Below are 26,790 nucleotides of genomic sequence, written 5' to 3'. Positions count from 1 at the left end.
AACCCTGACCTCAGGCTTGGTGCTGATGGACCCCAGAGCTGCCCTGGGGGTGCCTCACTCTAATGGTTCCCAGGGTGCAGGACCAAAGCCCACTGGCGATGAGTCCGGGGCCTCCAGGGACAGGAAGAACTTATTTAGCCAAAGCCCTGCTAGCCCGAGGTCCAGTCAGGAGCTGCAGCCTCCTAAGCTACCCTGGGTTTTAGGTCCCCCAGGGTGCCCCCAGCAGCTGGAAGAGCCACAAACAGCCCTCAGTGCAGGATGGGAGGCCTGGCAGGCACCCCCTCTGCCCCTATCCTTTGCCCCCCGCTCCCTTCCTGCCTGAAGAATCTCGGAGTTGCCAGAGGTCGGGGGAACCTGAGGTTCCCCCAGGTCCAAAGCCATCACTCAGCCTGGCCCAAAGACCCCTCCCCAGGGGCATGTGCCCTCCTGTGGGGGTCCCGGTTCCCACGGGCCAGGCACAGCGGCTCACGTCCCCGAAGGTGGCTGGAGTGGGTGGGCACCAAGCCTTCGCCACCAGGCCCCCAGTGCATCCTCACGGCAACAGGCAGCCTCACCTTCCAACATCCCAGATGTACCCCCAGCCTGCCTGTCACGGTGCCACCTCCACATGAGAGCACCTTCCCCCACTCTCCCCCGACCCCTTCCTCCTGGGGACACAAGTGCAGGGTGAGCTCCTCCTAGAAGGTTCCAGGGCAGGGCTAGAACCAGAGTTTTGTCTGCTCCTGTTGGGGTCTCTGCTCCCTAGCCCCCAAGTTGCCTAAGGAATGGTCCTTACGGCCCAAAGGTCAGAAAAATAGGAGGCGATTCCCGCAGGACCCTCTGTCCTCGTAGACACTGGCTCCCTAGACTGTGGGTACCCACCCCGGTGTGAGCACACGCAGCTCTCACAGCCATCCCTCCTGCGTATAGCCACAGGGACCCATGGGGACACCTGCAGCTCGAGCTCTGACAGTCAGGTAGGTGGAGCCCTCAGGAGCAGCCGGCCGGGGACTGGAGCACCCGGCTCACTGCCCAGCAGCCCTGTAAGGCAGCCCCCCAGACATGGCCAAGTCGCCGACGTCCCCCGGGGTACTCCCAGCAACATCACTGGTGAGCTCCCAGCCTCCAGTTGGCTCTCCCTCCCATGCTGGCTGGTTTGTCCCCGGGGCCTCGAATGCCCAGTCCATTGCCCCACATGCTGGGACTGCCCAGGCTGCGAGTTCTTGACCATAACTTGGGAGCTTGGGCAGGAATAGCCCGGTGACAAGGAGTGACCAGTGGACACACCTCCACTCCAGGTGCTGGGTCACCAACCCAGTGCGCCTCTGACCTGCCTCCAGGACCCCTGGCCAGTGTTCCCCTACCAGAGGCCACACAGCTGCCCTCAGCAGCTGGTCGGAGAAATACGGGACGCTTATCTGCCCACCATCCATGCGGCCCACACACCCACCCACCCACAAAACTTCCCAGACAGGACCCAGCTCATCCCCACAACTGCCCCAAAGCCCCTGCCAGGCGACGAAATGAATAAAAATGCTCATACATGCACCAGGGGCCTTGGAGGCCACCAGCCTCCCTCCCTGCTCCCGCTCCCTCAGGCATCAGAAAGGGGGCCTAGAAGCTTCCAGCCGGACACCTCAGCCTGTGTGGCTGGACCTGACACATCCAGGCCGGCCAAGGGCACCCACCACAGGCTACATCCCGACCCCTGGGTCCTGAGCCAAATGGACCCCTCCCCAGGGACTCAGGAGCAGAGCCTGCCACTCAAAGGACTCACCGGTCATCCTGGGCCGGGCGGATGTACCCAGATGAGAGGATGTTGAGAGATAAGATGTTGGGGTCGATCAGGGACTCGTCGGTCTCTGGAGTGTTTCGGATGCGACCTATAGGAAAGGGGACAGGCCCATATCACCTCCAGAAGCTGGGTCCCTGCTCACCTGGGCTGGGGCTTCTGGACTGAGGCCTGCAGGGACCTGCTCCCCGTGGGCCACCAGGGCATCTGGTGGACGGTGATCCCACGACAGACAGGGAAGCCTGTGCAGGGTCTGCAGCCGGCCAGCCGCCGTGGGTCAGGGCACGTCCCACCATCTTTCCTCCCGCAGTCTAAGTTCTGAGCTTCTTCCAGCCCCAGCCCCCAAGGCAGACGCAGACCCCACCGGCCTCACTCACCCACCACCAGCTCGCGCACTTCCTTCCAGCGGATGTGGCTGCCCGTCTCATGCAGCAGCGTCACGGTTATCCGTCTCTGGATACCCTGCCGGGCGCCAGGAGAGAGGACAGGGTCAGGGAGCCTGGGGGCCGTGCAGGGCAGGGGGCAGGGCAGGGGGCAGGGCAGGGGGCACGAGGCGGGCTGGGCAGGGAGGCCTCGCACCTGGTGCAGCAGGAAGGTCCCCAGGCACGGCATGCCGCCACGGTGGTCCACCACCGCAGGGATGTAACTGGAGAGAGAGGGGCGTGTGAGGCCGGGCCTGCCCCCCCCCCCCCCCCCCGCCCGCCCGCAGCACAGTCATGGGCCCGGGAGCGGAAGGAGGGAGAACAGGAAAGTCAGTTACTCTGCCCAGCCGGTGTGGCTCAGTGGTTGAGCGTCAACCTATGAACCAGGAGGACACAGTTCGATTCCCAGTCAGGGCCCATGCCCGGGTTTCAGGCTCCATCCCCAGGAGGGGGTGTGCTGGAGGCAGCCGATCAGTGACTCTCATCATCGATGTTTCTCTCTCTCTCTCCCTCTCCCTTCCTCTCTCTCTAAAAATCAATAAAAATATATTTAAAAAAAAAGCCAGCGAGCCTGGCCGGGCGTGGCTCAGCGGTTGAGCATCAACCTGGGATCCAGGCGATCGGGGTTCAATTCCCGGTCAGGGCACATGCCCAGGTTGTGGGCTCAATCAATGACTCTCTCATCATTGATGTTTCTCTCTCTCACCCTCTCCTTTCCTGTCTCTAAAATCAATAAAGATATATTAAAAAAAACAAAAAAACACAAAAGCCAGCGACTCCTGCTGGTGAAGATGGGGTGGCTCCGTCCATGGAGACCAGTCAGTGAGGCCAGGAGCCCACCATGTACCACCTCAGCCAGGCCCAGGGCCCTCTTGCTCCCACTGCACCCCTGGGAACCCCAGCTGCCCCCGGTGGGGACACACTGGGCACAGACACGCTGGGCACAGACACGCTGGCGCAGACACGCTGGGCGCAGACACTCTGGCCGCAGACACACTGGGCGCAGACACGCTGGGCGCAGACACGCTGGGCACACACACGCTGGGCGCAGACACGCTGGGCGCAGACACGCTGGGCGCAGACACTCTGGCCGCAGACACGCTGGGCGCAGACACGCTGGGCGCAGACACGCTGGGCACACACACGCTGGCCGCAGACACGCTGGCCGCAGACACGCTGGGCGCAGACACGCTGGCCGCAGACACGCTGGGCGCAGACACGCTGGGCGCAGACACGCTGGCTACAGACACACTGGGCGCAGACACGCTGGGCGCAGGACGCACTCGCCATCGGCCTCCAGCTCGCAGATCTCGAAGTGGACCAGCAGGTCGTACTTGCAGTGGCGCGGCCCGGGGCAGGACCGGGTCAGCGTGCTGAGCTTGGTGGCGGGCACTGGGGGTGACAGGAGAGGCGCATGCTGAGGGGAGACCAACTCGCCGTGTGCTGGGGGTCGCTCAAGGAGGGTGCCAAGGTGGGGGATGCCTCAAAGGCAGCGAGGGCCCCTCGTTCCAAGAAAAACCACCAGCGCCCCCCATACCCCAGGATGTGCCCACATTGGGCACAGTCAGGCCTCAGCAGCCACTCACTGGCTTCCGCATGCCCAGGGAGGAGCATATGGCCACACGCACCTGGACACGTGGCCACACACCCCAGTCCTTGAAGAAAGGGAGGTGGCCCTGGATGCCACAGAACTAGCAGGCAGCAGGAGCCACGCTTGCTCAGAGGCCCACCACCTACTGGGGCCCCCCCGCTCGACCACACTTTGGCCATAGCCCGTGGCACCTGACCAAGCACCTCGTTCCAGCACAGACATTTCCCACCCCTCGGGTGCCACTGGCCCCCTGCTCGTTCTAGCTCCTACTCGTGTCATGAACAGGCTCAGGTGGCCCAACCACACTGGCACCCTCGGGGCAGACTCCCAGAGCCGGGCCTACCTGGCTTGGACAGAGGCATGACCCGTGGGAAATGGCGCCGGGAGGGTCTCAGGGGGCTGCGGAGAGAGAGGTGCTCATGTGAGGCGACCCAGCAGGTTGACGTCCGTAGGGGCCTGAGCCGGACCAGGGAGTCCCATCTGCCTCACTCCCTTTCCCAGGCCCCCAGACCCCACGGGACCACAAGAACTGGGGCAGAGACCTGAGCACGTCCTTGCAGAGGGGCGGGAACGGGTGCTGCTGGTAGTGGCCGAAGACCTCGAACACGATGGGCTGGCTCTTGATGTACTCGATGAAGGACTTGGTCACCTCCACTGCGATCTGGTGGGCAAGGTGGGCTGGTGATCAGAGGGGAGCAGGGGGCCTCCATGGAGAACCAGGCGCTCCAGGCCCAGCTGGAAGGCCCCACGGGCCTGAGCTCTGCCTGCAACGGGGACAACACTCCCCCCCACGGTCCCTCCAGCCCTGCCTCTCCTCCATCACTGCCCAACAGACACCACCAGTGGGTGGCCTTGGGCCTCTCTCCCCAGGACAGAGGGAGCTGGGCCACAGGGGGGTTGCCCTTTCAGAACGCAAAGCTCAACTAGGTGACCAAGGCCAGGGCGCCTCAGGTCTGGTCTGACCCTTCCGGGGCCTTTGCCCACTCATCAAGAGGAACAGATTGAGCTTTGTCCCCCTGGACCCCACTCCCAGTTCATAAGTTGAAGCCATAACCCCCAGCACCTGTATTTAGGGACGGGGTCATCGAATAGAGTGAGAGCACTAGTGTTGCCCTGACCCCACAGGCCCCGTGTTCTTACAGAAAGGGGAACTGGAACCCGGAGACGGGCAGGGGGAAGACCCCACGAGGACGCGGGGGAAGACAGCCGTGTACACGCCTCGGGGACAGGACGGGAACAGGTGCTCCCACTGGACCTCAGGACAACCCTGCTCACACCTTGACCTGGGCTCCTCTCTTCCAGACCTGGGAGGCGGTAACGTTTAGGGCAGCCCAGGAGTTGAGCCAGCCAGTGTGCACGCTTCAGATCTGCCTCCTACCCAGCTGGGGAACTGAGGAGCACTCCGTCACCCAAGGGTCAGGACGGGACAGTCTCAGGGCCACTGGGCCGCAGGCCTCTGTGACTGCGCAGGCTGCAGGCCCACCACCCGGGCGGCTCAGGGTCAAACTTGCCAGCCTGGTCCTCAAGTCTTCGCCACCTGGCAGCTTTCATTATGGCCACATGGAGCACCCCTCACATGCCTGGTTACCCCTGCTCCCCTACCCCTAGAGCCCCCTGCCCTCTGGCAACCTGGCTTGGAGGCTCCCCTGCCTGGACCTCTCCCAACCTCTTCAGATTGTGCCCAGCACCCAAGGCCCTGCCTCCACCTCTTCCCGCACCACCGGTCTGCTTCGCAGGCGCCCCAGCCTCAGCACGGACCTGGCCACCCAGACCTTTTTCCTTCGGGGAGCTCTATGGATTCTTATTGCCCCCACCTCCAGGCTCAAAGCCACCAAGGGCCTAGTGCCCAGCAACAGCCCACAGTCTGCCTGGTGCCGGAGGCCCTGTGAACTCATGCCCGACCGCATCCAGCACACGCTGGCACCCAGGAGAAGGAACTGTGGAGAGACTGGATGGAGCTGTTTCAGGGAGGCCACCCAGAGCCGGGAGGGCCCCATGGCGGGGGGAGGAGGCCTCTGAGGACGTACATTCTGGACGTGGTAGAAGCCGAGCGGGGGGCCCCTCCCCGTGTTCTTCAGGGGCTCCGTGGAGAAGGCCTCGTCGTGGCGATGGATGAAGCTGCAGAGCAAGAGGAGAGGCTTGGTGGGGTGACGGGGACAGGGCCCAGGCCTTGCTTAGAGCCTGCCCACCCGCCCAGCAGTCCACCCGGGCTGGGCTCACTTGAACTGGCAGAAGATGTCGGCGTACTCCGCAGAGATGCTGGACGCCTGCAGGACGGTCACGCGGAAGGTGAAGGTGCTGCCCAGCCTCAGGTGGTCCAGCATGGCATCCAGGGGCCCGTCCGGGGCGACTTTCTCAGGGCTGTCCAGGAGGAGGCCTTCCGGAGGCAGCGCTGCTGGGGGCCAAGGGTACAGCCACATGGCCCAGGACCCAGGTCAGGCTCAGAGCCCATGCAGCCTCCCTCGGGGACCCGGCACAAGGAGGGGGCCTGGTCCTAACCCCCCTGGGCTGGACTAGAAGGTGGAGGCACCTCCAGGCTACAGTGAAGCGAGGGCCATGTCTGAGAGCCCCCAGCCCCAGGCAGCCACGGTGACCTACCTGAGCAGGTGTTGTTGTTGACCTCGTCGGCCGAGGGCCCTGCGTCTGCACCCTGGCCCTGGCCTTCCACAATACGCAGCTCCTCCTGGGAGGTCCCGGAGCGAGACATCCCCACCACGGGGCAGGACTCAGACTGGAACTGTGTGGGGTGGGGGACCAGAGTCGGAGGGGGCGGGCTCGGGTGGGGCCCCACAGCCTGTCAAAGGCCCAGGGGTTGGAGAACTGTGCTATCTGGAGCCGGGTGGGAACTTCATGGACCTGCCCCTAGGTGCCCACCTCCCCAGGCTTCAGTTTCCCTCCCTGGCCTATGCTGACCTATGCGGGGGAAGGTCTCAGTTCTGCCCCATCCAGCCCCTCCCTCAGCCCCTCCTCCCCGTGGGCAGGATGCAGGTAACGGCTCTGCTTGGCTCTCAGGGTCCTGGCCAGGTTCCCTGTGCCAGGTGCCCAAACAGCCTCCTGGTTCCCCCTCTGCCCTGTGCTCTCTACCTTTGGCCCTCCTGTGTGTCCCCAACACTGACAAGCCCCTCTGAGAGAGGGACTGCGGGGGGGGGGGGGGGGGCAGCCACATAGTGCTGGGCTCGAGGCACCGGACACTGAGGCTCAGCACAGGTGGGGGTGGGACCGGAAAGAGCCTGAGGGAAGAGCCACTTGCCCGGCACCTTTTCGAAATGCTGGTCATCAAAGGAGATTCTGGCGGTTCCTGACTGGCGGACGCCCGAGCCATAATCAGGGGCCTCTTCATCAGCTGGAATGGGAACCGAGCAGATGGTCAGGGCCCTGCTGGTCCCCAGGTGGTGTGGCAGAGCCAGGCTGAGCCACTGGGTGAGGGGAGGGCGCGGGAACCAGACGGCGCTCTGACCCACCCGATCCCCAGCACAGCAGGGACCGTTCTGGCAGGCTGACCACCAGCCAGTGCTGCCCCAGGGCCCAGGGGTGGTCACATCCTCGACACAGCTAGTCCAGGGCTTAGGGACAGCAAGTGGTGAGCTAGGAGATAGTCTCTGTGGCCACCTGGGGCTGCCTGATGGGAGGGAGCTCCGTAAGCCAGAGTGGGCTCAGACAGCCCTGGGCTCAGCCTGCACAGCCCCAGAGGACCCTGGTCACCCTGGGAGAGTCCGGGAGGCCAGAGCCAGAAGCTGAGCTGGGGGCATCTCCTCGAGTTCCCACCTGGGGACCAGCAGCTGGCCGCCAATCCAGAAAGGGGCAGAGAAACAGAGCAGGCAGAGGGCCCTGGTGAGGCTGGCTGCATGCTGACCGCTGTGTGATGCCCGAGGAGGCCTCTCTGCCCAGGGCCTCTCCCTGTGCAGGAGAGAGCCAGGCCCGTGGCCCCGCACATACCTGAGATGGCCTGGACTGCCACGCGGAGGAAGCCTTTCACCTCCCCCTTCTCGCTGACGATGGCCACGCGGTGCACCAGGGGCACGGGGTACAGCAGGTTGCTCAGGTACACGAAGGCCCTAGGGGAGGGGCTGCAGTCAGGGCTGGCCCGGTGCGCTCGGCGACTGGCGGCGACAGCAAGGCCGAGCTCACCACGTGACACTGCGGACACGACACTGCGAAGCGGAGCGCAGGGAGGCCGGGCGGGCAGGGGGCGGGCACAGGCCGGGTGCTCAGAGGACGCGGGAGGCGGCGGAGGGTGGGCGTGCTCTGGGGCGGAGGCCGTGGTCAGTGGGCGGCGCAGGGCGCAGGGCGGCCACAACTGCTAACCCTCGAGAAAGCAGCTGAGGGGGTCAGCCTGCTTCAAGGAGGAGGACCTGGGACCCTGCCTTGCTGAGCTACGGTAACTGGTACCAGACAGTCCCCCAACACCCGCCCCACTTCCCAGGGACCCGACACTTGGGGGCTCAGATGCTGAAATAGGCCCCACGATTCCTCTGAGCTGCTTCCAGGGACACAGTGTGGGGAGCTCCGTGGTGTCAGTCCCAGGCCAGCATCCAGGGAGGCTGGCTAAACGGACGCCCCAGACCCCCAGCACAGCCTGCCATCCCCTGCCAGCTACCCACAGAACAGAGTTCTCGCTCCCCGTGGCAGTGCCCAGCTGGTGCCAGACCAGGTCAGCCGGAGGCTGCATCACCCAGCAGCTGCCACAGTCCCTGAGCTGGTCAACAAGCAAGGGTCACTCGGGCAGCCAGGAGGACAGCTGGGACCCTGGGGGGTGGGCAGGCTGACGTGGAGCAAACCTTCCCACTGTTCAGGGGCACCCTGGCTCAGGAAGGGCCCACCTGCATAAGCCCCTGGGGTCAGCGCCCCTCTGCACACTCCAGCAGACCCTGCCTCCACCCTGCCCTCTCCTGCAGTGGGATCACAGGCAGCTCCTGCTCTAGCCGAGGTGCAAACATCAGTAACCCTGAGCTCCGCTTCCTGAGGAGGGACAGGATTTGGACACAGGAGGGAGGGAGGGAGATGCACAAGGGGGGTGGTGAGGGAAGCCCAGGGCCTCATTGGATAAGATGGGCAGACAAAGGTTAGAGCAGGAGCAGGGTGCAGGTTTGGGGGGGGCGACAGGGGAAGGAAGGGCAGGGTCTGCTGGCCAGGTGGGCCCTGGGGCCCAGGTGGATGGCCAAGGAGCAGGGCGAAGTGGGGAGGAGCTGGGAGGGGAGGAGGGGGTGTCACCCCTGTCACCCTGCCTCTCACTGAGCTTGCTGGATTGAGGTCAGACACCACCGAGCTGAGCCACTGGCCTCGCCCCACACTGTGATCCAGGACACCCCTCTGGACCTGCTGTGACTGCAACACAGAACGGGCCATACCTGGTGGCCTGACTCCAGGTTCTAGCACCCCCTTAGGTGGGGCTGCTTCATCCTGACCTCCACACCCTTGCTGGCCCTGCCCCAGCAGGTAAAAAACCTGAGCACTATCCACTCTTATTTTTCAAACTCGTCATTTCTACCTCGAAAGCCTCTCTGAAGTCCTCTGGCAGATCCATTACCACTGGCCACACTTCTGCCTCCTCCATGGTCCCCACAGTACCCAAAGAGACTTGGGGTGCAGATCAGACCCCACCCTCAATGACATACAGTCTCCTTGCTTCACCCACAGCCCAGCTACTCAGCCCCCATTCCAGCCACATGGGCCCTCAGTCCATCCCTGGCCCTGGTCACAAGGAGAAACTGAGGCCCAGAGTGGCAGTCCCTTGCCATTGTCACACAGGGCACCTAGCAGGCGTAGGCCGCAGTGGGCAGGCTGGTGGGCCACTCCCAGCACCTGCCTGGAGATGGGGACAGTGGTGGCCTTCCCCCTGGCACCTGGGCTCCTGGCCAAGGGCCTTTGCTTGAAAATGGGGGTAAGGAGGGCTGCCAGGAAATGGGCAAAGCCATGAGGCCCTGAAGGGGAAGTGGAGAAAGCCCAGGACAGGCTATGGAGACAGGTGTAGATCTTACTTCACCATCCTCGGCTGGGCCCCCATTTATAGTCCCACCACATTAGACAGAGCCAAGAGGACCAAGAAGGACAGCCCCAAGCTGCAGGGCCCCAGAGTCAGCACCCAACTCTCCAGCCCCACCCTCCCACACAGGGCAGTGCCCACTGCAAAGAGGTCCTAAGGAGGCCCCCAAGAGCCCCAGGCACATGTGGAGGGGGCCACAGCCTGCCAACCCTCACCTTCACTCTATAGGGAGCCCACAGAGGACCCTCAGGGAAGGCGAAGGGGTCCTTAATCAGTACAGCCTCCAGGAAAGAGGTTAAGGGCTGTCCAGGGCCTCCCAGCCAGCAGGGGGAGCCGGGATCAAGGCCACCTCAAAGCTCCTGGGCTGGCCCTCATGTCTCCAAGGCTCGGATTACCCCTTGGCAGCCTGAGCCCACCAGGGGTCGGCACTGGGACATCTTCCCACACCCAGGTGGCAGATGCTCCCCATCTCCTGGGTGCTAAGATGCCCACTCTTCACACTGCAGCACTGAAGCTAGGGCAGCACTGACCAGAGGCACCTCTCAGCAGCTGGCTGCAACTTTCTTTCTTAGGCATGCACAAAATATGGGTGGGACCCTCGACGGCTCTTTCCTCCTAATCCCAGTCCACTTGGCGGTGCTGACAGGCACAGCTAGCCAGAAGGGACCCCTGGGTCCCAGGAGCCACTGCACCCACCTTGAGGGACTACAAGCTAGGGCCGAAAGACCCCACCCCGTACAGAGCCACCCCGACCAACAGCACCGGACATGAGGGGATGGGGCGTTTGGTGCAGACACAACCTAACATTAATTAGCATCAGCCACCATAGGGATCAGAACAGTCCAGCCCTGTTGAGGGTGCCCTACCCAGACACATGACGTGGCTCTCGGCCTCCCTGGCAAAGACTCGGGCTGAGTGGCCCGGTACACAGAGTACACCCGGCTGAGGGTTTTGCCTCACCAGCCCAGGTGGCAGCCTGGCCACAGAGCAGGTCGGCATTTGCCCACCCAGAGTCCTGGACATTTCCCTTGGGCATCACCTCTGCTCCTTTACCATGTCCCCCCTTCCCTGGGACCCTCCATCCGGGGCCCTCAGCTCCCCTGCCCCCCCCCCAACTCCTGGAAGTGGTGGTCAGGGCAAAAAGGATTATAGGGGGAAAGCATTTCCTCTGCCCACCCCCTAATTCACCCAGCCAGTAGGAGAGGACTGCCAGTGGGAGGCAGTCCCTGGGGGGCAGGCCCTGGGCCTGGGTAAGAAGCCTTGGGTCCGGGCGTTGGAGGCCCAGGCTGGGGGGCCTTGTCCACAGAGGTGAGCGCACCTTGAAGCAGGCTGAGACCCGCCCAGAGAAAGGAGGTGGCGGAGATGCAGAGCCAGAGCCGTGGGCGGGAGGAAGGAGGCAGTGCTACCACGAGATTGGTGAGGTGCAAGGACACATGCTGGGCCAGGAAAGCCTTTCCAAAGGGAGACGAGTGTGGGCGCCCCAATTTTGCTTAAGCTTTGGAGAGCCAGCAGCTGCCGGAAGGATCAGAGGAAACCAAAGCCGGGTCCTTCTCAAGGCCGCGGCCTGCATGGCTGCTGAGCAGGAGAAGCCAATTCTTGCCAAACAAAAAGGTCAGGACCGAACCAAAAGAAGCCCTCGGCAGATGGCCCGCAGGAGGGCCGGCCTCGCGGGGTGACTGCTCTGCTTTGTTTCCTGACATCTCAGCTCCACGGGGGGAAGTGTCGGAAGGACCCAGCTCTTTCTGGCTGAGACTGCAAGAACCCACACCCATTTCTCCCAGTGTCCTCGCTCCCCTGTGCCCTGTCCCCACGCCTACCTGTCACCTGAGTGACTCCTGGGCCCGGCAGGCCAGAGGGCCTGGCCCTAGTGGCAGGGGCTTTCTGAGAGGCCCCAGTTTCCTCTCGGGCTCCGAAGACAGATGCCCAGGCCCGGGCGTCTCAGAGGGAGAGCGCCACACGCTTTTGTCCAGCAGGCCAGCATGTCACTCATGGGACCCTAATTGGAATAAATCCCGGGCATGTGCCCATGGCAACGGTCTTTTGCCGGAGGACTCCCAGAGTGAACCCTACTGAGGCCGCCGTAGCCCATAGTTTTCAGTACTGATGCTCAAAATAAAAAACCCCAAACCTCATCGGCCTAGCCCAAGGAAACAATCTCAGAATCGGCTGCCGTTAAAACTATCTCACACCTTTTCATATCGTAAACGTGTAAATTCAGCTGTTTTATGAACTGCAACTCTTTCCCCCCCAGTCCATGATGTTAAACAGACGTGACTGGCAGCCGTGTTTGCCCCGTCTGCCTGCGGGCCTTCGGCTCCACTTCCTGACCTTGGCCTCTCTTATCCACCCAGGACAGGAACAGACTCCTCTGCAAAGGGCACCTCCTGTGAGGGTGCAGGGCCATGGGCATGTCTCTAGCCGTGACGACCTGGGCGGTCAGAGGACAAACAGTCCTCACCTTTAGACAGAGACGGGCTCAAAGAGAGGCAGAGTCCTCAGGGCCCCACAGCTTCACAGGGAGGTCCTTCCCTGCCCTACAGGACCACCTCCTCCAGGAAGGCCTCCTCCATACTGTGCTCCTTTTCCCCAGTGGCCCCATCTCTTCAGCAAAACAGTGGAGGTAGGGGCGCTGCCTGACCCGGTGGTGGGTCTGATTCCCAGGACCGCGGGACCTTGAGGGCGGCTGCTCCCTGTTTTCCAGGTGTTCCCCTGCGGGGCCCTGCACGAGGACTGTTTCTGGGGTCCAGCGGCTACCGTCGGGGTTCTAGGGCCTCTCTGCCGTGGGGTCCGGCCTGCCCGGAGCTGGCGACCGGCCCCGCTCCGGACGGCAGGATCCCTGGCGCTGCCTCAGGCCCCTCCTCGGAGGCCAGCCCTCAGCTTGCCCCGGCCTGGGGCCGCGCCCTGGCGCGGTCAGACCGTGCCCGCAGCAGTGCTCCTGCGCAAAAGAGCTGGTTCCTTCCAGCATGCCGTCCTCGACCTCACCAACCTTCCTACTACACTGAACAGGGGGGGCCGGTCGTAAAACGGGTCCCGGCCGCTGCACAGCGCGTGCTCCAGAAAGACGTCGTCCTCCAGGTCCTCCTCCTCCCCCAGGCTCTGCTCCTCGGCGGGCTCGCCGGCGTCAGAGGCATCGGAGTCGGGGCTTGAGGAGGCGGGGGAGGGGGTGAGAGCAGCCATGCGCGGGCTCATGCACGTGTTGAGAAGAGGGGAGCTGCTGCAGCCAGAGACGACTGGACTGAGGTTAGTAGGACAAGACAGAGAGAGGTTAACACCAGCCGGGGCGGGCGTCCAGGCCAGCCCAAACCAGGCGCGCAGACCACCAAGAGCCCGGCCTCGAGAGACGGGAACCGAACGTGCGCCCTGTCCCAGGCTCAGAAGGCTGCGTGTGTGGTCGGCGGGAGGCTCCGGACGGTTCCCGAGGCCCCGGTGGTGTGATCCTGCCTGGCCTGGCCTGGCCTGGCCTGGCCTGGCCTGGCTGAGGGTGTGTGAAGACCTCGTGCGCTTGGTCAGGTGGCGGCCTCTGAACACCGGGTCCTGCCCCGTGGGGTGCAGGGGCTGGGCGCACACCCCAGACCGGGAGGCCAGGGAAAGGAGGCCCGGGACCGAGGCTCTGGGGTCACGCGGCCTTGCGTCCCCACTCGCACCCCACGGCCACCAGGCGGCCGGGAACGTCGGGCTAAGCCTCATGCGTTCACACGCGCGGACCCGGGCGACGCGGTGGCCATGCCCCACGGTGGGCGTGGTGGGCGTTACAGGAACCCGCCCTGGTCCCTTAAATGACGGCCGGAGGTTAGACCAGGAGGGACCAGGGCAGACAAGTCAGGACGGAGCAGGCACCTCGCGGCTCCTCCTCGGGGGGCCCGGGCCCGTCGGGGTCCTGCCTTCGGAGGGGCCGGCTGCCGCCCCGCCTCTCCTCTCTCATTCTCAATCCCACACACACTGTCTCTCTCGCTCCCTGTCTCTCGCTCGCTCTCAGCCCAGGGAGGGAGGCGCCCACCTGCCCACCAGCCGGAACCAGGGGAACCGGTCGTAGAAGGGGTCTCCGCCAGTCACCACGTTGTCACAGTCCTCGATGACACTGGAGGGCACCTCGGCCGCCCGGTCATACATCTCCCGCATCAGGTCCAGGCGCTGCCTGCAGGGGGCAGAGGTCAGTGTGGCCTCCGCCGGGACAGCGGGCGGCCGAGGCTCAAGCTGGTTTCCTGACAGACCCTTCCCAGTTCTTAAAATCGGTCGCCAGTGAGCAAAGGGCTTCCGGTTAAACATACGAGGTCACCACTGACTCCTCCCAACTCTGGCCAGGTGACCGCAAAGCAGGTTAGGCAGGCGGGAGGGCTGGGAAACAGGGCGGGGGGCTGGGGAACCCCGAGTGGAGCCGGCATGGGGAGCTCGGACGCTCCAGAAACGAGGGCAAATTGGCGACAGGTATTTTAAATATGATTGCCCCAGGAAACCCACAAGTTGAGGAAGAAAGAAAACGCCATCATTTCCCCTCGGGGCTCAGGGATAAACACAAACGACAGAAGGGTGGATGCTGGCCCAAGGGTCAGGCGGCAGCCCCGGGAGGTGAGGGGGCCCCAAGCAGGCGTTCGCATGTGTGTGTGCCGTGTATCTGTATTAATTATATTTTTCATTCTCTATATTTTATGATGGTTTAACATCTTTGGGGGGGGGCTTGCTGGCTGGGGGGACACCCTGCTCAACGCTAGCCTGTTCTCGGACAGTAAACACCTTCAGGGGGAGTTTCACACACACGCCAGCCACCCCTTCAGCCGACACACATCCAGCCAGTGCCCCTGCCATCCACCAGGCCAGGGCCAGCTACCAGGCGATGAGGGGCAGCCCTGTCCTAGCCTTCCACCTGCCATGGCCGAGGCCTCTCCCTCGCTCCTGCCTCCCTCCCGCCCTGTGCTCCCTCTGGCCCCGCACACAGGCCTTCTTCTCACTTGTAGGGACTGTGAGTGGCATTAAGCTTTCCCTCAGTGGCACTGACCTGTGGTGTCTCACTTGGTCACCTCTATAAATTAAGGACCGGGCACACGTCACAGTGGGCGTGTGGGGACCGAGAAGGACCTGTAGCAGCTCCGGCGGCCCCCGGCTCCACCTTCCCTGGCAGCCCTCTCCCCGCGTCTCAGGCCCATCCTGTGCCCACCTCCCCGCAGCTCCCACCAGCCTCCTCCGCAGAGACCTACTAAACGTTCCCACGGCATCAGCGGTGGGAGAACACGGGCTCTGCATAAGGCTGGGTCCTAGTCGCTGTTTGCTTCCGATTTTTAAAACAGATGAAGGTAGGAGAAAAGCTGCCCTGCACGCCGAGGGGCCAGCCCCGCCTCCCTTCCGGGGGACCCCGCCCCAGCCCCACCCCCGCGGCCGCCCGCCACACCTGAGCTTCTCCAGAGTCCAGTAGTGGGTGGCACCGTTCTTCTGGTCCTGCACCTCCACAGCCACGATGGTGCGGGGAAAGGGGCGCGTCTCTCGGTCCTTGGCGGCCTCCGGGGGCAGCAGGTCAGGCGGCAGTGGGGAGTAGAGTGTGTCCGTGAGCAGGACAAACTGGAACTGCACCTGTGACAGGTACAAGGTGGCCCCCGTCAGCCCCCGGTGGGAGGGAGCCAGGGCCCCGGGTGGGCTTCCTCCCCACCTCCTGAGATCAGGATGCATGTGGGGATCTTCCCCCATCCCGCCCCCCGGAGGAGCTCCACCTGCTCACCGGCCTGCCCACCGAGCAAGGACCGAGTCACCTCGGTCAGTTCCCAGCCCCCTCCCGCCGCCCACCCTTCCTGGGGCCCAGGCCGGGCAGAGCCAGGCCACCGAGGAGCCCGGTGTTGAGTACAGCTGTAAGCGGGATGGGGGAGCCCCACCCTGGGACAGCCGCGGGCCCACCTTCTTTTTGAGCTCCACGCTGATGGCGTTGGCCTCCTTCAGGAAGATGGCGTTGCCCCAGAGCTGGTCCCGCAGCGACGTGAACTGGTACCACCTCCACTTCCGGAAGGCCCACAGTGCCAGCTCGCTCTCCCTCTCCGTCCACGGGACTGCGGAGAGAGGCCACAGGGTTACCGGGGCCACGCCACGTGGCCATCGAGGCCACGCCATGACATCCCCTTCTGGGCCCGGCCCGGGGGCTCTGTGTCTGGGTCCCCAATTTCAGACTAAGTGTTCTGGGTGCTCGGAAAGAAGAAACTAGCAGAAAGGCCCGACACCAGCCAGGTAACGTGGAAGGCTCCATGGGCCCCACGGAGGCCAGTGTGTGAGGTCCTCTGTTGGGGACTGAGAGGGCAGCTGCAAAATGACAGGGGGATGGCCATGCAGGGGAGCGGGGGGTGGGGACCGCCCTGCACACCCTCCCCAGCTCTGTCCACCAGGAAGGGCCGTCCATGCCCCCAGGCTCAGCCTCTCCTCCCAGTGACTCCTCCACCCAGAGCCCTGCCCCCTGGAGCTCAAAGGGTCCTCTTGGGTAGATGAGTCCAGACAAGGGGAAACCAAGGTCACACTGGCACAAAGCTGCTGACCCACAGACCAGAGGCCAAGCTGGACGTAAACCCCATGGCCACCTTTGGGCCCCACCGCAGCATCAGGGCAGCCGGTGGGCCACCTACGCATATGACCAGAGAGGGAGTCCCAAGGTGAGGAGCAGCGTGGCCTTGTCCTGGGGGAGCACCGGCCTCCTGCTTGAGTGGACGTAGGACACCTGCACCATCCTCCCCATGGTCCAGGCCTCAGCCTCAAAGACCGCACGTGGGCACACGCGTGTGCATGCCTTCCTGCTGAGGCTCAGTCTCCTCAAATCCTGCCTCCCAGGGACGAGCCTCTCCCCAAGGGACAGGTAGGACCCCGGGGCAAAGATGCCGACCAGCTGGCCCAGGGAACGGCCTGGGGGCTGCATCTTCTTGGAGACCCCGCCCTGGCCTGCGGCCCAGCCCCGGCCACCACCAGGCTGGGAGCCTTCACCTTCATCTTCCAGGTCCTCCTCCTCGGTCACCTCTGGGAAGTACCGAGACTCCATCTGCTTCTGCAGGGCCTCCAGCTTGCTCTCGTAGTCCTAGCACAGAAGAGGGGCTGTGGCTCCGTCTGCGCCCCTCGCACTGTGCGCCCCAGGCTTGCCCAGTGCACCCGGACACATCCTGCCACAGGGATGGCTCGGGGCGGCTGAGAACAGGGCCGTTTACAAAGCAGGGACCCGGCTCACCCCACCCAGGTGTGGCATGGGGCCCGAGGGGCATGGGGGTAGGGGGTGTGGGGCTGGGGGCCGGGGGGCCGCCCTCACCAGCCTTTGCTGCTCCAGCAGGTAGGTGGCCTCCTCCCGCTCCCGGCGGTACTGGTCCTCGAGCTCCTGGAGCCTGCAAGAGCCAGGTGGGTGAGCGGGTCAGCGGGTGAGCGGATGGGGGTCGGTGAGCGGGTGAGCAGGTGGGGGGTGAGCGGGTGGAGGGTGGTGTGGGGCAGCGGGGCCCTGCGGGGAGGCCCCCCCACCTCTGCTCCATCTCCTGCTTCATGTCGATGCCCTGTTTCTCCAGCAGCTCGCGCTGGGCGAAGGCCCAGTCCACGGGCTCCGAGGGCGTCTCGGCGCAGGGCGTGCGTTCCCGCTCCTGCCGCGCCTGCTCTGGGTGGTTGAACCGGAAGACGTGGCTCTTTCCCATGATGATGCGGTTTCCTGGGGGACAGAGGCCAAGCCGGACTTGGGACCTGCACCCTCGGGTGGCCTCCGGGAAAGGGGGAGCAGGACCTCCCTCCAACTGGGCTCCCAGCATCGCCACCCAGGAACCACCCCCCGGGGTCCTCAGATCCCTGGAACAACTCCCCTCGCCCAGGTGGGACCTGAACAGGCTCCTCACTTGCCCCAAATCCACCCCAAGGCCGCTCCCCTACGCAGCCAGGCTGTTTGCAATGTGCCGTCCTGAGGCTTCTCTCACGTCCCCATCTTTCCCACGGTGCTACCCCCATGCCAGCCTCTCCTCCCAGCCCGGAGCCCTGAGCCAGTGGAATGAATGCCCACAGCCCCGCAGAGGGTGGACACGAGCCTTCTGCCCGACTGTACCTGACCGAAGGATGCTGGGTTCTGTGACTTTCTTGCCATTGACGTAGGTGTCTGCCCCCTCACAGGGCTCCAGGGTCACCACGGCTACAGGACAGACGGGGGCAAACAGGAGGACTGTCAGTGGGTGCCACACCCTCCATCTACCCGCAGGGCTCTGCCCACCTGGGCGCCCACCTGCAGCCCCCACCACCTCTCTCCTCCATGCTTAGCAGCAAAGCCTGACTGTTGGTGGCACCTTGTTTGGGCCTCAGAGAAGCCGGAGGTCACACCCAATTAATAGTCAAGGAGAGTGGCACCCAAGAGGGAGGCACAGATGGAAAACAGGAGAATCATGTCCCCAGGAGTCCCCGAGCCCTTCTGGGCCCTGTGCCCACCTACTCAGGGGAAGGCGGGCTTTGGGAATAGACTTCTGAGAGAGGCAATGTCCCCAGTATTGTCTAAGGCCACCCCCCGAGGTGTCCACAGCGGGTCTCAGCCCTGGTGTGCGGCCCACAGGCCAGTTGGACACCTGCCCCAAGCTGGGAGGCCTCAGGGGCTCTGACAACACTTTGACCCAGCAGGGGCACCCCCAGCATCACGCCAAAGAGAGGCCATGTGGACCAGGCTGGGAACAGGCGGAAACGCGAAGATGGGCAGCGGGGAGGTGTGGTCCATGAATAGTTTTCCACCCTCCACGTGGCTCACCCCTCCTGGCTACCGTCCTCCTGCCCGGGGACACCCCCCAAACGCCTGGCACGGAGAGGGAGCCCACGGCCCCCTTTCTGGTGGAGGGGCCCCTGGACTGACTAGGGAGCTGGGAGGTGAGAGGCTGGCCTGAGCTGGCCCAGCAAGGCCCACGGAGGCCCAGGCCCAGCAGCGCCAGGTGGGGTGGAGGGGAGCAATACCTTCACCGCCCCCCCTGGAGTCGCTCCGGAAGACACAGTGCTCCTCCTTGATGAAGTGCCCGCTCAGGACGATGTCCTGCCGCCTCTCCCCGTCCTCCCGGCCCACTCTGCGGGGGGGGGGGGGGCACAGTCAGGGACGACCAGACCAGGGTGCCCAGGATGCCACCCGCTGGTTCCCTCCCCACTTTCTTTGCAGCCTCCCGGGACGTCTAGCTGGGCTCTTACGGGAAACACCAAAGATGCACGTGAGTGGGGATGCAGGGAATACCCGCAAATGCAGCCGGTCCTGGGAGAGCCACACAGCCCAGAGTAGCCAGAAGCACCACCTCCAGGAAGCATGGATGCACCCTCACCCCCGCTGCCGCCCCATCTGTGAGCGTAGGCCACCTGTGAGCCTGCCACACCTGGGGAGCCTGCCACGCCTGGGGAGCCTGCCACACCTGGGGAGCCTGCCACACCTGGGGAGCCCGCCACACCCCCACCACACGTATGAGCCCACCCCACCTGGTGAGCCCGTCCTTGATATAGTAGAGGAGACACTCAGACATCAGCGGGTCCTCATTCAGGTTGACAAGATGTGGTGTCTGGGAAGAGAGGAGGGTCACCTGTTTTGTGGGGAGCAGGAGCCCAGCACTGGCAGCCTGCCTGACCTCTCTCCCCGGCCCCAGACCACCACCAGCACTGGGCCTGGCCTTGTGGGGGACACAGTGTCCTTCCAGAGTGGCAGGGCCTGGAAAGCCACTGCCACTGCCTCCAGGAAGGCCTCCTGTCTTGGAGCTCAGCTCCTAAGAGCTCTAAGGATCTGGCAACCCTTGGGGTGGGGAGGTCTGGGTCCTAGATCACCAGAGACTTTTTCCCAAATGCTCCATCTGAGCTACCAAGTGGAGGGGGAGCTCTGCTCTGTTCGTTGGAGGGCCCCCAGCTGACAGACTCCCAAGACCCTGCCAGGGACCAGGTCTGGTGAGCATGCCAGACCTGGGTGGTGAAGAGGGGTCCCTGCTGGGACTGCTGGACCCCAGTCTGGCTGAGCTCTGAGAGGGCAGCTGACTCCCAACTTCGTGTCTGGCCCCTCCCTGCCTGTGGGAGGCACAGGCTCCAGGTGGGGTCCAGCACACGTGGTTCAGGTGTCCAGCCTCAGTGTGGTTCCCAGTGTCACCCTGACCTTGACGAGCCCCCCAGTCCACTTCCTAAGGCCACAGGGATGCCCTGCCATGGGGAGGTGGGGCTGGGTCTCCCACACAGGGAGGGCCTGTCCCCTCGGTGCCTCCAAGAGGAGGTGAGACCCCTCGAAGCGCTGCAGGTGGCCCAGCCCCGTTTCAGCCGGGGCCTCACAGACCCGGGACCTGCTCCTACCTTTTTGGGAGAGAACACACCCAGGGTGCCGCCGTCCTCCCTCATGGCGACGCCCATCTCGGCCAGCAGGGCTTCCCTGGGGAGAGTCGTGGGGGTCAGCTCAAGCCCCAAGAGGCCACAGGACCTGCCTCACCCCCAGCTGACCAAAGGACTGACCCGGAGCCAGTGGGGCTCTGGCCACACAGCCCAAGACAGAGCCAGGCAGAGACCCACCTGGTCAGTGAGTGAGTTAAAGTGTCTGCTTGGGGGGACTGATCACCTGATTGGGGCTCGGGTCAGGTCAGAGGGACCACAGTGACAGGAGGTGGGGTCGCTGGGTGAGAGGACGGGTCTGTGGGAGCCCAGGGCTGGAGCGTGGAGCTGTGCCAGCTCCGTGTCCCCTCCCACCACCCACCTCTCCATCCGGATGGCTTCGGTCCGACGAAGCTTCTCCTCCCAGGTCTCATTGAGCTCAGCTATGATCTTCTCTGTCTCCTGAGGGGCAGCACAGAGCAGAGGGAGATCAGGGGCCGGGCAGAGGGGAGATGAGCCAGTCTGCAGGGCACTGAGACCCCAATGCCCCAGCCCACCCTGGAAGCTCGTACTGAAGGATCCGGGGCCGAGGGAGGGGCAGTGTGAGCTCAGACTGCAGGCTCTCCTGTGGATGCACCCAGGGAACAGGGAAAAAGCGAAGCAGCCCAGAGGGAGAGACACCACTGGCTCTGACGCACAGACGCCACACCCCAGGTGGGCCCTGCACCCCAGGTGGGCCTTATGCTCCCGGGCCCCCTGCCCCACCCTGCCGACCCCAGCTTTGAGTCCAGCCTCTGTGCTTTTGAACCTTAAACCCTTCAGCCTCCAAGGTCTGGGCCCAACCTGTACCCCAGGAAAACAGGACAGAAAACCTAAAACCAGCCTGGCTCATTGCTGGGTGTCAGGGAGTGACTGTGGGCCCAAGGGGACCGGAGGACAAATGTTCAAGAGCGCCCAGGAGAGGGTGCAGGGCCCCTAGGACACCTGCCACCCTTGTCAGCAAGTAGGTGCCCCCGGGTGCTGGGTGGAGAGCAGTGGCAGGTGGAGGGGGCACAACCTGCAGGGCTCATTGTACCTCCAACCAGCCCCACTTCCTGGGGGCGCCCCTGGAGGCCAGGCCCCACGCCCCGGCTCCGAGCTCAGTTTCCCAGGGCCTGGGGCCCTGTCCAGCCCTGCCCTCACCTTCAGCCTTTCAATGGCCTCCTCGCTGCCTGGGGCAAACATGAGGCGCTCGTGCAGGCTGGACACGGAGGCCGCGCGGCTGGACAGGGCCGAGAGCGAGGAGGAGGGGCTCATGCCCACCAGGGCGTTGGTCACTGTGGAAAGATTGTCAGGGGCTTGACTCGGCTCCACCCAGCCACAGGTACGGCTATAGTTGTCCAGGTCGGACAAGTCTATGGGAGGGGGATGGGCAGGGGGCAGACAGGAGGGAGAGAAGAGAGACATGAGTTTGGGAGGCAGCAAGAGTTGGGCTAAGGGACGGCAGAAAGCAGCAACCACCCATGAGGCACAGCCGCCAGGAGCCCGGCAGTGCATGCAAGGCCACCTGCCACCCCACACGATGGCCCGGCCCCACCCGCAGGCAGGCCCACCGCCCGCAGCAGCACGGCATCACCGGGACCCTGGCACCCCCCGCTCCACTCTCCTGCCCTGGGAGGGCCTCTCTGCCTTCCCTGCACCTGTACCCCAAACCTGCACCCCCAGGCTGCCTTGCAGCCTCTGCACCTGAGCTGCACGAGCTTCGCGGCGCCTCCTGTCCTCCCTGTATTTCTGGCCCTGTCCACCCCCCTTCACCATCACCACCCAAGGACCTGATTCACCCTCTCTGCTGTGGGCACCCACCCCCTGTGCCACCCCTCCCCTGGCCCACAATGCATCGCTGAGCTGCAGGGTCAGGCTGCGCTGTGCACCCAGGGAGCACCCTGTAGGAGAGGAGAACTGTGGGACCCTTCAGGACGCCCCTACTCTCGCCCCCGAGAGGCTGCTCTGAGTGTGGGGTCTCCTAGGACTGGGCACCCAGGGAGCCCCAGCCGCCCCAGGGCCTCCAAAGGCCCAGGGTTGGGGCCGTGACGCCCCCTAGGATGGGAGATGCCGTGCCCCTCCTGGCGGAAGCAGACTCGGAGCGGAGCAGAGGCAAACGGGACAGCACTAGGCACAGGGGAAGCCGAGGGCTCCTCCACCCTTGGGGCTGGGGAGGCCCTGAGCTATGCCGCTTGATCTGTGGAGCTCGGCCCAAGGCCAGCAGGGGTCACAGGTAGGGAAGATCTGGCCAAAGTCAGACTCCTCACATTTCCAGGGGGAAGGGGACTTGGGGTGTGTAGGGCCAGAAGGAGGCCAGGGCCAGGAGCCAGGGACAGACCCAGCCCTCCAACATTGACACTTGGGGCTCCCCAGGCCTCTGGGGGCACGTGGGGGTCAGAGAGCCTGAGCCCAGCCTCATTCAGCCTGGGGAGGCCTTGGCTGCCCCTTGCCTCCCAGGGGCCTCAGTTTCCCATATAGGCAGGGACTGAGACCCCAAATCTACCAGGAGGGCGCCTGTGAGAGGGCTGTCATCCCAGCCCCTAAAGAGGGGGTGGGCTCGCCCTTCCCTGCGGATCCTGGGCCTCGCCCCCCCGCTAAGCTGCCCTACACCCTGTGGGCAGGCAGAAGCAGCAGGAATGCAGGGAGCAGCGAGGGGATACACACATTTGGGTCCTCCAGGCACAGTGTTGGCTAAGGGCGAGGGGAGGCGTGGGGAGGGAGGAGAGACAGAAACAGAAGAACAGGTTTGTCTCCGGAGGGTCCAGGCTCGCCCCCTCGCAGGCCGGTGGCAGGCAGGTGGCCGTGGTCTTCAGGGGGGACACAGGGACCCCAGCACCGGTGGCATGCCCACGTGGCTTCTGGGGAAACCGTCTCTGGCCTGCTTGGGCCAGCAGCAAACCCAGACCATGCAGCCCATCCAGGCCGAGGCCAGAACCTGGGCCTCCCACCCAGGTTGCTCTGCCCAGGAGCACGGCAAGGGCTGGGATTGGGTCGGGGTGGCCGAGGCGGCAGCCTGACCTGCCCCCGCCGGGGGGTGGTCCCAGAAGGGAAGCCAGACTGGCCCAGAGGTCCCTGGGGACCTGCAGATACTCACTGTCAGTGATGTCCCCAAGACCCTGGGCGTACAGCAGGTCCCGCAGCCGGGTCACCTCGTCCTTCAGCTCACGGATTAGCTTGTTGTTGGGGTCCTCGTTTATGACGGCGTTACAGCGGATCTGCTTGGCCCGGTCCGCGTACCTGGGTGGCAGAGGGAGCTGTGGGTTGTGCCCATGCCCGCAGGGCCAAAGGTTGGGGGGGGTCTCAGCAAGTGGGGCCCGGGGCTTTGGCAGAGCAAGGATTCACCCCACTGGGAGTCACTGAGGCCCTTTGCCAGAGACTGACATGTGGGGTCACCCTGCCGGCTCGCCCACTTGGGGGAACCTGGGCGCCAGGAGGAGACGGGATGGGGTGACATCTTCTCCCCTCAGAGAGGCCTGGGCACCTGAACCAAGGTCTCAGGGTGGAGGGAGCCAGTGGGGGATGAGAATGTCCACATGTTTGCGTGTTCGAGTCCGCACGCACAGCAAACACACAACACATGGGTACAGATGGGAGCATGTCCCTATGTGGGACCCACGTCCTTTTGTTCTCTACTACTGGGGGTGCTCAGTCCAAAGTGGTCGCAGATGCTGACCCATCTGCCAGGTAGCCTCCTGCAAGGCGGGGCCCAGGCTGCTACCCAGGGACACCCGCCTGCAGCCAGAGGGACCTTTAAGACACATCTTCACTCTCTGCCAATGAAAGACCCTGGGTGGCTCTCATGGCCCACGGGGGTGCAAGCTGCCGAGCCCACAAGCACAGCACTCCCAGTCTCGTGCCACGGGAACCCTGGGCTGCTCACAACCCCAAAGTGCACCCCAAAGAGTGACGGGAATGGAATGGGGCCCATGAAGACCCAGGCACCCCCAACAGCGATTGAGCCTCAAGGAGTCACAGGTGAGGTGGCCTCCCAGAGGCTTCCCTCCCACTGGTGTTTCAGACTCAGGCAGGGAGGGGCCACTCCCACCGAGCCAGGTGGGGGCACAGGGCCCGCCTCCCTTGAGAACACACCTCAGGGTGCTCAGGGTCTCGTCATAGTTGATGTCTGCAGGGCTCAGGGCAGCCACCATCGCTGTCCTTGAGTTTCCACCTGTGGGAAGACCAGGCCATACAGAAGGCGGTCAGCCCACTGACATGGTCTCCCTGCTCCATCCCATCCTACACGTACAGCTGGGGAGGCTGAGGCCCAGGGAGGTAAACTGAGTGATGGGCCAAATGGGTGAGCACAGAGGGCTCTAGGACAGAGCCTCGGCCATGCAGCTGGGAAAGGCCGGGGACCCCCAGGTGTCTATGTTCATCAGGCCAGCCTGAGACTCAGTTTACCTCCCTGGGTAGCAGCTTCCCCAGCTGTAAACATAGCTGGGGAGGCCCCCCGAGGTGACATTTGGGTGGGAGGCATTTTCATCTCCATCTCCCTATCACTGCTGGTTCAGACTCAAGCAGAGGAGAAGGGGTGATTTATGGCAGCCCCCCAAACCCAGCAAGCAAGCAGGGCTCCCCAGAATCACAGAACCCCAGGTTCCTGTTACAGATGGGGAAACTGAGGCCCCGAGAGGAGTGGGCACTTGGTCTGGGTGCCACAGGCCTGAACCAGGAGCACTGACATGGGGCGGGGGTTCTGTGGCCCTGTGGACCGTCCTGGGTCCCCACACTTGCTGTCAGTAACCTTTTCCTGGCCACTGTCCCAGGCCCTCTGGAAGGACCCCCAGGTCCACCCCAGGTTCACATCAGTCTTGGCCCAGACAGGCAGCAGGCTCCTGGTGATCGGGCACCCCCTCCAGCCAGGAGGGTAGGGCAGTGGCCCAGGGTGGGAGTTAGGCCCTCGGGGTGGGGCAAACCCCCAGTCCTCACCCAGGTTCTCCCTGAGGAGCCAGGTCAGCACAGAGTCTCTGTAGGGAATGAAATCTGTCTTCTTCTTTCTCTTGTTCTGCGGGGGAGGAACACACGAGTCAACCCCGAGCTCACGGAGGCAGACGGGCAAGCTCAGGGCCATCCCCAAAGCCAGGGCTGCCATGGAGGGCGGGGTCCAGCTCTCAAGGCTTCTCCCCCCTGAACCCAGGGCACCACTCCAGGCACCCTCACCCAGGGAGCCACCCCGGGCACCCCACCCAGGGCTGGAATCGGTGCCTTCCTTGTACATCCCCCAGGTCCCTCCGTTGGCATCCCCGCCACGTCTGGGTCACACGGCCGGACCCGAGCCCAGGGGTGCTGAGATCAGCCAGTGTACAGCCCTCCTTGCTGTCAGAGGACCCATCACCCCTCCTCAAACACCCGCAGTCGCTCTGCTGACTACAAGGAAAGGCCCCACTGATAAATGTGGCCTTTGGGCCTCCGCCAGCACCCGCAGCTGAGCTCTGCCTTCCACACACCATTCACCTTCCACCTCCCCCGTCCAACTTCCCGCCACCCATCAGAAACCAGCTCGCAGTCCCTGCTTTAATACCTGTCCCCGCCTCCCCATGAACGAAGCTGCCTCCACATTGCCTGCTCCAGGGATGCTTTATTCTTCTATTAGAGACCAATCCACTCAAAACATGGACTCTGGCCCAGACAACGGCTGCCAGAACCACTTCTGTGGACCCGCTCTGCCTGACTCAGTGACTCCACTAGTCAAGAATATTCAGTGACTTTCCAACGTTGGCTCCTTTAAGTGCATAGCTGCTCAGAAGTATTTGTGGAGACCTGCGGTGGCCAGCAGGCACGACCCCTGCCCCTAGGCTACATTAGACGTTGTGAGCCTGGGGGTCACGGTCTAGACCACATTAGACACTGTGAGCCTAAGGGTCAAGGTCTAGACCTCATTAGATGCTGTGAGCCTGGGGGTCACGGTCTACACCACATTAGATGCTGTGAGCCTGGGGGTCATGGTGTAGACCACACTAGACACTGTGAGCCTGGGGGTCACGGTCTAGACCACGTTAGACACTGTGAGTCCTGATGAAAACCCTCCCACTGCCTCCCATTCAGCCAGTCAACCAGCTTCTAGCAGGGGGCTGGGGACCTCAGACCAGCCCCCACCCCTGGCTCCAGCCCCGCCCCGCAGGTCTCAGCCTTGCGCTCCTGTGGCTCTCCTGGCAGGGCTGACGAAAGGCTATCTCAGTCTCTGTCACAGCCCGTTTTTCCCCTTTACAAGATTTATCCCCATTTTTAACTACACAGGGTGGGCAAAGGTAGGTTCACAGCTGTCTGTCTGGAGAAAGGCACAGAGGTGGCTATTATTACACCTTCACTGTTTCACGCACTGACAGCTGCAAACTTACCTGCTTTCCACTTCTCTGTTTCGTGTCTCTTGCCTACCTCCCCACCCTCTGTGCTGCGGCCCAGCCTGGGTTGTGCCCCTAGCTCAGGCCTAGCTCGGACTCGGCACAATGTGCTCGCTGGCTCAGTGCACAAATGAGGGGTGAGTTTTACCGCCGAGACCTCCACAAGGGGAGCCGGAGCTAAGGGCAGCCCTTGCTTCCAGCCCCTGGCCCCGCAAGGACTGAAGATGCCCCCCACCCCTGGAACTGAAGCAAGTGGCTCACCTTGTTGGGCCCAGAGTCCTGCAAGAGAAAAGACAGAAAGGGCCTGAGGACCTGGGGCGAAGCTGGGGCCCTGGGGTGAGCGGGGACGGAGGACAGGCTGGCCCAGGGGGCAAAGGAGCAGG

The 26,790-nt window shown here is 63.9% G+C and overlaps 1 protein-coding gene across 1 annotated transcript in view; it reads right to left on the bottom strand.

Annotated features, from left to right (window-relative positions):
* Nucleotides 1-26,790, bottom strand: part of KIF1A (kinesin family member 1A) — a 59,861-nt gene that overhangs the window by 12,671 nt on the left and 20,400 nt on the right. Inside the window, exons 10-38 of the mRNA XM_087819465.1 lie at nucleotides 26,669-26,686; nucleotides 24,996-25,071; nucleotides 24,156-24,234; nucleotides 23,161-23,303; nucleotides 21,228-21,361; nucleotides 20,428-20,507; nucleotides 20,034-20,109; nucleotides 19,185-19,264; nucleotides 18,681-18,787; nucleotides 17,797-17,880; nucleotides 17,232-17,412; nucleotides 17,029-17,101; nucleotides 16,713-16,803; nucleotides 15,648-15,796; nucleotides 15,151-15,329; nucleotides 13,765-13,902; nucleotides 12,754-13,002; nucleotides 7,721-7,839; nucleotides 7,042-7,127; nucleotides 6,383-6,521; nucleotides 6,005-6,179; nucleotides 5,812-5,902; nucleotides 4,327-4,445; nucleotides 4,128-4,183; nucleotides 3,477-3,585; nucleotides 2,351-2,417; nucleotides 2,149-2,233; nucleotides 1,757-1,862; nucleotides 1,214-1,339 (exon numbers count right to left, since the gene is read on the bottom strand). Coding sequence (XP_087675591.1) covers nucleotides 1,214-1,339; nucleotides 1,757-1,862; nucleotides 2,149-2,233; nucleotides 2,351-2,417; nucleotides 3,477-3,585; nucleotides 4,128-4,183; nucleotides 4,327-4,445; nucleotides 5,812-5,902; nucleotides 6,005-6,179; nucleotides 6,383-6,521; nucleotides 7,042-7,127; nucleotides 7,721-7,839; nucleotides 12,754-13,002; nucleotides 13,765-13,902; nucleotides 15,151-15,329; nucleotides 15,648-15,796; nucleotides 16,713-16,803; nucleotides 17,029-17,101; nucleotides 17,232-17,412; nucleotides 17,797-17,880; nucleotides 18,681-18,787; nucleotides 19,185-19,264; nucleotides 20,034-20,109; nucleotides 20,428-20,507; nucleotides 21,228-21,361; nucleotides 23,161-23,303; nucleotides 24,156-24,234; nucleotides 24,996-25,071; nucleotides 26,669-26,686 — 3,215 coding nt within the window. The remainder of the gene's footprint in view (nucleotides 1-1,213; nucleotides 1,340-1,756; nucleotides 1,863-2,148; nucleotides 2,234-2,350; nucleotides 2,418-3,476; nucleotides 3,586-4,127; nucleotides 4,184-4,326; nucleotides 4,446-5,811; nucleotides 5,903-6,004; nucleotides 6,180-6,382; nucleotides 6,522-7,041; nucleotides 7,128-7,720; nucleotides 7,840-12,753; nucleotides 13,003-13,764; nucleotides 13,903-15,150; nucleotides 15,330-15,647; nucleotides 15,797-16,712; nucleotides 16,804-17,028; nucleotides 17,102-17,231; nucleotides 17,413-17,796; nucleotides 17,881-18,680; nucleotides 18,788-19,184; nucleotides 19,265-20,033; nucleotides 20,110-20,427; nucleotides 20,508-21,227; nucleotides 21,362-23,160; nucleotides 23,304-24,155; nucleotides 24,235-24,995; nucleotides 25,072-26,668; nucleotides 26,687-26,790) is intronic.

Source organism: Miniopterus natalensis, chromosome 8 (genome assembly GCF_054644295.1).
Source record: "Miniopterus natalensis isolate mMinNat1 chromosome 8, mMinNat1.hap1, whole genome shotgun sequence".
Classification (NCBI taxonomy): domain Eukaryota; kingdom Metazoa; phylum Chordata; class Mammalia; order Chiroptera; family Miniopteridae; genus Miniopterus; species Miniopterus natalensis.
The sequence above is the reverse complement of the archived record's forward strand: the minus strand, read 5'-3'. Positions and strand labels throughout refer to the sequence as shown.